Genomic DNA, 11,099 nt, shown 5'->3' with positions numbered 1-11,099 from the left:
TCACAGAGGCTGAAATGACACATTTTTTCGGGCCCCTGCTTCTCTTCATTTACATATAATTTGAAAAGTTCCCAATATAACTGCTCTTCAGGAAAACCCAGAGCAATGTGAGAACAATTGACAATAATACAATCTGTATCATTGGTGACTCTAACAATAACTTTGCAATAGGAGGAATGGTATAAATGTGATGCTCCCTGGTTCCTGATACGAAGGGCACACTCGAATTACCCATGGGACAATAGAAAGTACAAATAGGTCCACCTCAAAACAGGGCAAACTGCAAAAGGCAAAAATGGCCCACTCATCTGGAGAAGCCGAGGGATAACAGTGCTGCAAACAGTTCAAGCAGCTTTAAAAGTTATGTAGGAATCAGGAAAAGTATTTCAAAAAAAAGTATTGATAGCCCTAGAGGTTTTTATGGTGTTGATCTCCCTTGCAGATTCTCTGATGGCTAACATGGGTTGAGTGCCAAGAGAAGGTATTCCCACACTCACTGTTTTCATAGGGTCTCTCTCCTGTGTGGATTCTCTGATGTTTAGAAAGGGCTGAGTTGTTAGTGAAGCATTTCCCACACTCACTGCATTCATAGGGCCTCTCCCCTGTGTGGATTCTCTGATGTTCAGAAAGGCCTGATCTGCGAGTGAAGTTTTTCCCACACTCACTGCATTCATAGGGCCTCTCCCCTGTGTGGATTCTCTGATGGAGAAAAAGGCCTGTTCTGTGAGTGAAGTTTTTCCCACATTCACTGCATTCATAGGGTCTCTTCCCTGTATGGATTCTCTGATGTTCAGAAAGGGCTGAGCTCTTAGCGAAGCATTTTTCACACACAGTGCATTCATAGGGCCTCGCCCGTGTCAATTCTCTGATGGAGAAAAAGGCCTGATCTGCAAGCGAAGATTTTCCCATACTCACTGTATTCACAGGGTTTCTCACCTGTGTGTATTCTGTGATGTTTTATAAGGGCTGAGTAGTCATGTAAGTTTATCCCACACTCAGTGCATGTATTTTTTCTCTTTCCCATGAGGATTTCCTGCTGGGTTGTGGTTTCCTTGATGTCCTTCTGAGTTCCCCAAGAGGAAATAAATTTACCCACTTTCTCCCCTGGCTGGTTTCCCTGCTCTCTTTCTGGTCTGTGCTGAATCTCACAGGATTTTCCCTGGTCATGACTCCTGGACACATTCTTTTTTGGTCTTTGCGATAATTCTCTGTGTTTATCCACTTGCTCAACATTTTCCTGCTGAGAATTCTGTTCCTCTTTGTCACATACCATTGCATCACCTGCTGTGATTGAGACAGAAACCTCAAATAGGGATGGAAAGGGGAAGGCCAAACCAAAACAAGTGCTGGAGAGAGGTCAAATAAAAACCAGGAACTGAACTTCCCAAAACTCTTCCCCCAAATGTAGTAGTAGGATTTTATGTTTGTATTTTATATAATTTAGAATGAAGGATAATAATGTAGCATGTATTAAATGTATTGTTGTATGATCTGATCATATCCTGCCAGCCACCCTTTTTGAATAACAGAAAGGAATGGACTAATGGGCCAATGGGTAGAGATACATCAGCCAGAATCTGTGTCTGGACTGATTTCAAGGCAGTAACAGACCTTTGAGGGTCACCAATTTGTTGTAGGTTTAGCATTTTCAAATAAGTAAAAGAATGCCATGATTGTTTTCTTTTGCATTGCAATTTGATGTTCCTGTTCAAAATGTTCTGTGTAAATTAATTCTGTTTTGTGTGTGAATGAGGAATGTATGTGTTACGAGATAAGTGTGAAGGCCATCGCTGAACCAGATGTATGAGGGAGGAACTGGAGACAGACGCAAGGGCACCAGGAGGCCGCAACACGCCCCTATTGAAATGTCAGAGGACGACAGATTGATGACTCTAAAGATGAAACAGGCACCTACCAGTGGGGACAAGATAGCTGTGATCAAAACCAACATGGGACAACTCCCTGAGGAACTTGATGAAAGAACAAGATAAAGGATGAGAAGGACAATTTAAGAAAACAAGCACTCGTCAAACAACAATTGATTACAGCATGATGGTGCAAAACTCATTGGTCCCAATGAAGGAAAATCGCTATATAAACAGGGTGCCTTGCCATGAAACTTTGGGTTCATCCTGCCAAGACTTCCCCGAAGCATCGTGTCGCAACCGACTGAACCCGGCTCCTCCCTACCCGTGATGAATCTAAATGGCCACTAGGTTGATCCGGACTCTGGACTGTTAACTATAACATCGACTGGCGGGACAGTGTGTGTGTGTGTGGTGTGTGATTGAATGCATATGCTAATTGTTGTATATTCAATAAACGCAGTGTATTTCCTTTTCCCCTGAAAAAGATCTCGTGTGCTTCTTATAAGCATAACAGGGTAACGCCCACAAGGTAGCTAGCTAGCACATCTTGGAGGGACTGTTAAAATTAAGTGGTTCATCAAGACACACTTGGTTGACAATGGACCATGGGAGAAGCCCATCTACACTGAGTGGACTGTCATGTAAATGTGCTGTCTGGAATGTAGGTAATGGCTTCCTGCAATGACTGAGGGAAATTGGGCATGAACATGTGACTTGCCCATGTGACTCCAAACTCCAGCTTGTTGCTGTAATTTTCCACAGTAAGAACAATGGGATGCCCTCCACATGGCAAAAGCTATAAAAGGCCCTGGAAACACCTCCATTTTGTCTTCAATCCTGCTTCTTACCTCTGGAGGAACTTTGCTACAGACCGAAGCTCTGAACAAAAGACTGAATGACCCATCCAAGCTGTGGATGTACTCCAGAAACTTGACTTAAACCAGCAGTTTATTCCATCACTGCTACAAGCCTGAACCAAGAACTTTGCCATTACTGTATGTAATTGATTCCCTTAGACAATTTTAACTCTCACCTTTCTTTCTTTTTATGAATAAACCTTTAGATTTTAGATACTAAAGGATTGGCACCAGTGTGATTTTTGGGTAAGATCTAAGTTGTATATTGACCTGGGAGTGGCTGGCCCTTTGGGATCAGAAGAACCTATTATTTAATGACACTGGTTGTAAAGAACCACTCATCTCTGAATCCAGTGTTTTTGCTGGTGTTATAAGAACTGGAATGCCTGAGAAAATTGCCTTTTTGTTTTCTTGTTAGCCAGTGTGGTGAAACAGGAGTTGACTTTTGTGGCTGGTTTGGTCTATCTTATAAAAGAATAACCACTAGTTTTGGGTTGTGTTTGATGTATTTCTCACCAGTTCGTCCTGAATTTGGCATCCTCAGTTGTGACCCACTAAGGCAGGGTGACAGGGTGCCAAGGGAAGGGGCTGGGTCATGTATTTACAGGGAGTTAGATGACCTAGCATTCATACAGTCTCCCTTGGGACCGCCCTCTTTAGGGTATATCTAAGATGCATCAGGGAGTCGGCCACTTTCCAGGCTGGGTCTCCCGCTAGTGCATTAAAAATGGCTGTGGAGACATTGCTTTGATGGAGCTCAGACCATCCAGCCCACCCCCACCCCCCCACCTCAACCCCTGGCTTTAGAACCCAACCTACAGCCCAACTGACAGCACTTACACCATTATTTATAGTGAGTCAGCATGGACTCTGGCTGAGAGGCAGCTTCCAGACGCAGTGCAGACATACCCTTAATGGGCGACATGCTAGCTTTAGCTTTTCCAAGGGCGAACCCCAGTTCCCCATAGAATCATAGAGTTAAAAGGGACCACAAAGGTCATCTAGTCTAACCCCCTGCCAAGGTGCATGATTTGCTGTGACTGAACCACCCAAGACAGATGGCTCCAACCTCCTTTTGAAAACCTCAAGTGAATAACCTTCCACCACCTCCCTAGGCATCTGTTCCATTGTCCTACTGTTCTTCCAGTTAGGAAGTTTTTTCCTGAGATTTAATCTAAATCTGCTGTGCTGTAGTTTGAACCCACTCCTTCCTGTCCTGCCCTCTGTGGCAAGAGAGAAGAACTGTTCTCCATCCTTTGTATGGCAGCCTGTAGTGAGGAACAGCAGCAGGGATCACAACCCGCCCATTGGGCTACAGAGCCAGGAAAGCCACCTCCAGCCCTCCGGAAGCTGAGGGGCAGGACAGGAAGCGGAACTACAGAAGGAGGGACTTGCAGCTCAGTTGGGCTGGAGCTGCCGAGGGAGACAGACGCTTAACACCCACTGCCGGAGTGGGACACTGAGGACCTGCTGGGGCGGCCGCCAGAGGACTGGCCAGAGGTCCCAGGGTCGCCAGCCAGTTGAGGTGCCAACGAGCTGATGGGGCTGCCACAGACCACTGACCCCGGGGAAATGGAGGCCAGAGATACCAAACCCTGGGGATTGTAGAAAGTAGCCCAGGGAAACTAGACCATCGTCTGGTTGAGTGTTGGCCTGACACTAAGTCAGTGTGTTGTGGGCGGATCCCCGCTGATCCAGTGGCAGACTACACTGCCACTGTTTGGGCCCGGGGCTGGGACCCGGTGGAGTCAGGTGGGCCAGGGTCCCCCTACCTCCTGCCACCCCACTTTTGGCCAGGAGGCCTGTGTTGGTCTACCGTCCGCGGAGCTAGGACGCTAGACTGTTTGGTGCTTGCCCCTGCCTGAGCCGTAGACTGTTTGGTGCTCGCCCTGGGCAAAGCCCCGAATTGTTTGATGTCCCGCCCTGCCTGAGGGCCTGGGCTTGGAGACTTTGCAGCTCTGCCCTGATTGCAGGCCAGAGCGCTGACTGTTGGTGGCCAGTCCTGCCTGAGGGCCGGGTACCATAGACTAACTATTGCTCAGCCTGGATCAAGTGGCCTGAGCTTTGAAGACTGCTAATTCCCCCTTAATTGATTGCAGTGCTAAGAGCACGACAGCGAGGAGGCCTGGCCTCCCTCAGAGATAGACCAGAAGGGATGGCCACACACGCTTACACAGCCTTTCGAGTATTTGAAGACTGCTATCATATCCCTCCCTATTAACTCTTTTTTCCAAACTAAACACACCCAGTTCCATCAGCCTTTGGTCACTGGTTTGCGTTCCATCCCTTTGATCATCTTTGTCACTTGCCTCTGGATTCTTTCCAGTTTCTCTACATCCTATCTAGTCACTGGTGACCAAAACTGGACCCAGGACTCCCCCTGAGGCCTAACCAATGCTGAGTAGAGCAGCACTATCACCACCTGTGATTTGCATGCTATTCTTCTGTTAATGCATTTGCTTCTTTTTTGCATCATCATCACACTGTTGACCTCATGTTGAGGGTGTGATCCACCACAACTCCCAGATCCTTCTCAGCGGTGCTGCTGCCATCCCAGTTACCCCCCATTCCGTATTTGTGCACTGGGTTTTTCTTCCCGAACTGTAGCACCTTACACTTGTCTTTGTTGAATGTCATTGTTGCCTATAGCCCAGTTCGCCAATTTATCATGATCCCTTTGAAGTTTTGCTCTATCCTCCAAAGTGTTGACAGCCCCCCCGGCTTTGTATCATCTGCAAATTTGATCAGTATGCTCTCTATTCTTACATCCAGGTCATTAATGAAGATGTAGCCTCTGTTTGTCAGAGGATGGAGATGGATGGCAGGAGAGAGATCACTTGATCACTGCCTGTTAGGTCCACTCCCTCTGGGGCACCTGGCATTGGCCACTGTCAGTAGACAGGATACTGGGCTAGATGGACCTTTGGTCTGACCCGATACGGCCGTTCTTATGTTAAATAACATTGGACCCAAACCAGATCCCTGTGAAACCCAATTTGAGAAATCCCTCCAACCTGACATCATTCTGTTAATAGTTACTCTTTGCTTGAGGATGTGTAACCAATTATATATCCACTTAATGGGAGTTCCATTGAACCCGCATTTCTCCAGCTTACTCATAGGACTGTGTCAAAAGCCTTTTTGAAGTCCAGGTCTATTTTATCCACCAAACCAGTTACCCTATCAAAGAACAATATCAAGCTGGTTTGTCATGTTATGTTCTTAGTAAATCCATGCTGGCTGCTACCGATTACCCCTTCATCCTCCAGGTATTTGTAAATTGAATGTTTTATACATTGCTCTAGTAGCTTCCCTGGTATTGAGGTCAGGCTGACTAGTCTATAGTTCCCCAGCTCCTCCTTTTTCCCCTTTGTAAAGATGGACACTATGTTAGCCCTTCTCCAATCTTCTGGGACCTCTCCTGTTATCTGAATTTGCAATTATTGCCAGAGGCTCCATCAGCTAATTCTGGGGTGAACAGCAAGAAACTAAGTGGGGGGGATGATTTGGGGGATTAAGAGCTCTGTTATCAACATTTGAGCTGTTGAGCTTGAGTTGATGGCTAGCCAGCCACAAGGAGGCATCAGAGGGAGGCTGAGATTTCAGTTTGGACAGAAGGAGACAGGTCTGGAGTAGTGCAGTAGATCTGTGATTCATCAGCATACAAATTCAGCTACTGTCTGTGTTTATGAGTGAGATTTCCCACAGATAAAATGCAGAGGAAGTTACCAAGGACTGAGCCCTGTAGAACCCCACAGAAAACTGGAGAGGGGGTGAGGATGATTTTCCTAAGGACACACTGAAGAAGTGGTTACAGAGGTAGGAGAGTCAGGAAGAAGACAAGATGTCAAGAAGACGACCATGGTCAGTGGTATTAAAGGTGGCTGGCAGGTCAAGAAGAAGATGGAGTACTGGTTCTGAGCTTTGCTTAGGGAGAACTCATTAGACACTTTGGCGAGGATATTCTCAGTGGAGGGCCCCAAATATCTGCCTCCCTGAAACCTTCCCTTCCCACTGCCACCAGATCCTTCCTGCTCCTTGGAGCAACCACTCCCCATCCCCTTCCCAATATCCTCAGTCTTTTCCACTTTCAAGTATCCCAGATCTCCTACCCAATCCTCCCTCTCCAACGCACCACTGCTGGGACCTCCACCCCCTTTTCTCCATTCCCAGTCTCCCACTCCCCCAAACCACCACACTCCCTGTTCCCAGGAGATTCTGTCTCTGATTCCTCACTTCCTCTTCCTTCCATGGTACCCATCCCTCCCTGATTCCCTCTAGTCTTCCACATACCTATCCCTTTCCTCCCACTACACTCAGCCTGCCCTACCTTGTGGCACCCCACAAGCACTAGCTCCCCCATCATCTTCTCCCCTCCCACTGCTCCCTGCTCTCCTTCCCCCCCCCCCCGCCAAGAACTCCTGAATAGGAACCTCACACTGCTCTCACAGTCATTGGTTGGTTGGGTCAAGAGGACATGCTGTGGCCACTGCCTCTGAGCTACACTCATTCATCTGAGTTGGAGCCATGCCACTGTTAACTTTCAGACTATGTGTATTGTGCATTTTGCTTACATTCTGAAGGAGTTCCTATTAGACCTTTCCCCCGATTCCAACATTTCAGGGTTGAGAGCAATATTTTAAAGTGTTTTAAAATCCACTTGCAGACTCTGGCCTCTTCTGAGCTGGAAAGTTTTGTCAGCAGAGCTCTGTTTGTTAGGGATGCGAAAAAACACATCCTTAATTGACATAATTTTGCCGGCAAAATCTCTCATGCAGACAGAGTGCCAAAAAAGTCTATTAAATAAATGAGAATCAAATGCCCATAAACTATGTAAATGCCGAGTACAGGCTGCCCAGTTCTGCTGCATGCCTTTCCACTAGGTGGGTGGTGGCTAAACTTAAACCTCTGAAAACCAGAAAAGGAAGAGTTAATATACACACCACCCTTAAAATGCAACCTTAACTCTGCCCCAGCCCTGCAGCTGGCACTAGCCACTGGGAATGGCTCAGTAAGGCTGGTGCAAAGGTTAACAAACTAACAAAGGAAGTGGAGGTTTCTCCATTTCTTGAAGTCTTCAAGTCAGAGTGGATGCCTTCCTGGGGGAGGATTTAGTCCAACACAAGGTATTCAGCTCAGTACAGCAGTAACTGGATGAAATTCTATGACCTGTGTTATACAGGAGGTCAGACTAGATGACCCAATAGCCCTTTCTGGCCAAAAAATCTATGATTCTACAATAGATATGAAGGACTATGTTGTGTTCACAGATGGGAATACCAGCATTTATTGGCATGCCCTCAAGCTGTGTGCAGTGGGTCAGCTGTAGCTGTGACTGTGATATGAAGGGAGGTGCATGTGAACTCTGAGGGACCTCGTCTGCCCCATTTCAATGCACTCAACGGGCTGTTGCTGAGACAGGGCAGAGTAGAGATGGCATTGTGGGAGTGGCATGAACCTTAACACTCTTGATTTCCCCTTCTAATAACCGAGGGCACAGGAATTCTTACCCAGCGAGGTCACATTCTCATAGTTCTCCTGCATGACGTCTCTGCAGAGGGCTCTTTGACGGGGGTCCAGCAGAGCCCACTCTTCCCTGGTGAAATACACAGACACCTCCTCGAAGGTCACTGGCCCCTGAAAGAGGAAGTGTCCAACACACAGTACCTGCTGCCCCACTCACAGCCCCACTATTCATGGAGGGAGAGGAGTCAATCAAATGGAAGCTCTGGCAGGCTCACAATCGGCAGAGTCCCACCCTCAGAGCAGCCGGCAAGCAAAACAGGAGGGGAGATAGAAATCCCCTAGTCCCCCCCCAGCAGACAGAGGGGGAAGGGTCTTCTCATTCATCTCACACCTACAAGCTACTCTACGCCCCACTGGTGAGTAACCCTTCCGCCCCTTTATATCTCATAGCAGCCTCTGGCGAGTAGTTTATGTTCTTGCACTGAGAAGCTGATACGTTTTCCCCACGCTGTCCAGGGTTCCCCCACCTACAAATAGGGTAATTTCCTCCCCCAAACCCCATGAGTCTGTTCCCGGAATCCAGGACTTGGGTTAAACAATTCCCAGCAAGTTTGTCACACGCCTTGTCCCCCTCCCTTTCTCCACCCTGAGTATTTCCTGCCCCACTCCCACCTCCAGACTAAACTCCCCCAAAGATCCCAGGCCCTTAGTATTTCCTGCCCCTCTCCCTCCAGGAGGAAGCCACTAGCAACCCCGCAATAATCCCTACCTGGACTGGCTTCACTAAAGCCATTTCCCTTCCCTGTCCCGTGGGAGGCTGGGACAATCTGGAGCCAAAGGTGGGTGTTACTCTGCCACCTGTCAGGGTGAGAAAGGTGACAGGAAAGATTTCAGAAGGACGTTTAGTTCCTGTCACATCATGATTTGCCCTGGCCCTTTCCCTGCACAAGATGTTTCTGACTCGCATGCTGGGAAAATATTCCATCACTTTATCACAGCCCAGATCCAACCCCTCCTAGTCTCCTCTGGGCTGCAAGATTTTGGTCTCACTCCAGCTGCTGGGTTTAGTGGGTGGGTGCTGGGTGGTGTTTACAGCCAATGCTAGACAGGAGGTCAGACCAGATGATCCAATGGTACCTTCTGGCCTTAGACTTTATGACGGGATGTGGGCAGGTTTGGGAGCTTGTGACCTTCCCACCCCCCACTTATTTCTCCTTCATTTTCTGTCTTCTCTTTCCCCCTCTCCCCTCCCTCTGCCTGGGAGACTTAGTGACCAACGATCCCTGGGTTCCTTTGCTCTCCTGCGATCGCTGACAGCACTGAATGCCGGTTTGGATCCAAACTTTCTGCCTCATCCCCATCTCTACTAACCACCGCAGGGGTTTCAGTCTCGCTGGCTGTGATACAGGCAATGAAAGGGTTACTGTGCACAGCTGCAAACTGCCTAATTTCACAGCTGAAATAAGTAAGCAAGTACCACTTATTGGAAGTCAATTTTTTTCTGAACCCCGATCATTTACTGAAAAAGTAAGAATAAAACATGTATCCGTGCTGGGTCTATATATAACTTGTATATTTCAAGAGGCTGACAGAGAACACTTGACCACAATGAACAGGGGAGTGCAGGAGTGGGGGAGTGAGATTTTCTTTCCTTTAGATCATAATGAAACGCTCAACATCTCACAGCCTCCTGACTGCCTTTCCTGAGGCCCCGGGGATCACAAACCACCAGCTGAGAAACACCAGCCTAGATCATTATTTTGTATCGTCATCGCCTACCCATGGGAAGCGAGTGCTACATTGTACCTGGAAAAGTATGAATGAGCCAAGTGCAATGGCATGTATGGACCAACCCTGGGAACTGTTAATTCCAATAACACCCACATTTTGAACTCTCTTCCTTACTTCACTGTAAAAAGACGACGAAAGTTCGTAAGATCTTACAATACCCTATAGCAACAAGTTGATGAAAAGTAGGTTAAATTATTTTCAGCCATGAAGGCCATGTACAAGTGCAAGAAGACCAACTAAAGAAAATTAAATTAGTCCAAACAAGAGGGGGCTAATGTCGTTCAGGGCCAGTACTAAGATCTATGCCTGGTGAACAAGAAAACGTGGGAACAAAGTTACCTCTGCCAAATTTGGCCTTAGGGACATGGATTTAATTAGTAAACAAAATAATAAAAAATAAACTATGGCACCCACTTTTAGTCCTTTTGGGACTTTTAAAAAGATTGGGGGGGGGGGGGGAGAAAGAAAAACATCTCCTACCTCACCCCTGACATGGCAACACTGCTATTAAACTGATATATTTCCTTTCTGAGCGGCTTTTTTTCATTATATTCCCTCCTCTTTCTCCTCATGATGCATGACTATTAATTTGCACTTAATGTTGACCATAGTTCTAGCCTGTTTCTCATAAAGGCTGTAAGAGGTTGTCAGTTAAAATATGTTCCAAAGAGACCCATTGCTCCCATGATTAGTGACTTTCTTAAAGTCTCTCAGTGCTTGTAAGTTAAAAAAAAATTCTAAAAAGACCCTTCTTTTTAAGAGCAGGATTAATAATGAAACTTACCCTGTTTCTCACAAGCCACTGCCTCTGTACCTTTACTCTCCGATGCAACACCTTCAAATAATTCTGCTGAGGATGTTTCCCAGAAATTAATCATCATCGGTATGGCTAGGAATGTACTGGGGGGGGGGAATTAAGATTCGATCTTAAATTAATAAAATCATTCCAAGAAATATAAATTAATTTAAGGCATGATTTAAGCATAAAAAAAAGTTTAGAGCAAAAAGTTAATTAAAAGAACCAAACAAATGTTGCATTCTTAAAGAAGTGCAGGTTATGCAAAAAAGAAATATTGAATTGTTGTTTTAACAAAATTAGATGCTAATAGCTGTTTTA

General features: G+C 46.5%; 1 protein-coding gene across 1 annotated transcript; it reads right to left on the bottom strand.

Annotated features, from left to right (window-relative positions):
* Positions 1-408: 408 nt before the first annotated feature.
* Positions 409-10,863, bottom strand: LOC135889383 (zinc finger protein 773-like). Its single transcript, XM_065417252.1, has 5 exons — positions 10,767-10,863; positions 8,961-9,049; positions 8,236-8,362; positions 883-1,284; positions 409-716 (listed from the first exon to the last, which is right to left on the bottom strand). Exons 1-5 carry the CDS (start codon positions 10,861-10,863, stop codon positions 409-411), a joined length of 1,023 nt encoding a protein of 340 aa, XP_065273324.1.
* Between the last annotated feature and the right edge of the window lie 236 nt (positions 10,864-11,099).

This window comes from Emys orbicularis, chromosome 15 (genome assembly GCF_028017835.1).
Source record: "Emys orbicularis isolate rEmyOrb1 chromosome 15, rEmyOrb1.hap1, whole genome shotgun sequence".
Taxonomy (NCBI): Eukaryota; Metazoa; Chordata; order Testudines; family Emydidae; genus Emys; species Emys orbicularis.
The sequence above is the reverse complement of the archived record's forward strand: the minus strand, read 5'-3'. Positions and strand labels throughout refer to the sequence as shown.

What these genes read in the sequence shown, in the direction of transcription:
- LOC135889383 (XM_065417252.1), bottom strand. Translation starts at nt 10,863, where the DNA reads ATGATGATTAATTTCTGGGAAACATCCTCAGCAGAATTATTTGAAGGT. An exon ending in CTTTAGTGAAGCCAGTCCAG is followed by an intron (nt 8,363 to 8,960) that starts GTAGGGATTATT and finishes TTCCTCTTTCAG; the next exon opens with GGGCCAGTGACCTTCGAGGA. An exon ending in AATCTTCGCTTGCAGATCAG is followed by an intron (nt 717 to 882) that starts GCCTTTTTCTCC and finishes CTCACAGAACAG; the next exon opens with GCCTTTTTCTCCATCAGAGA.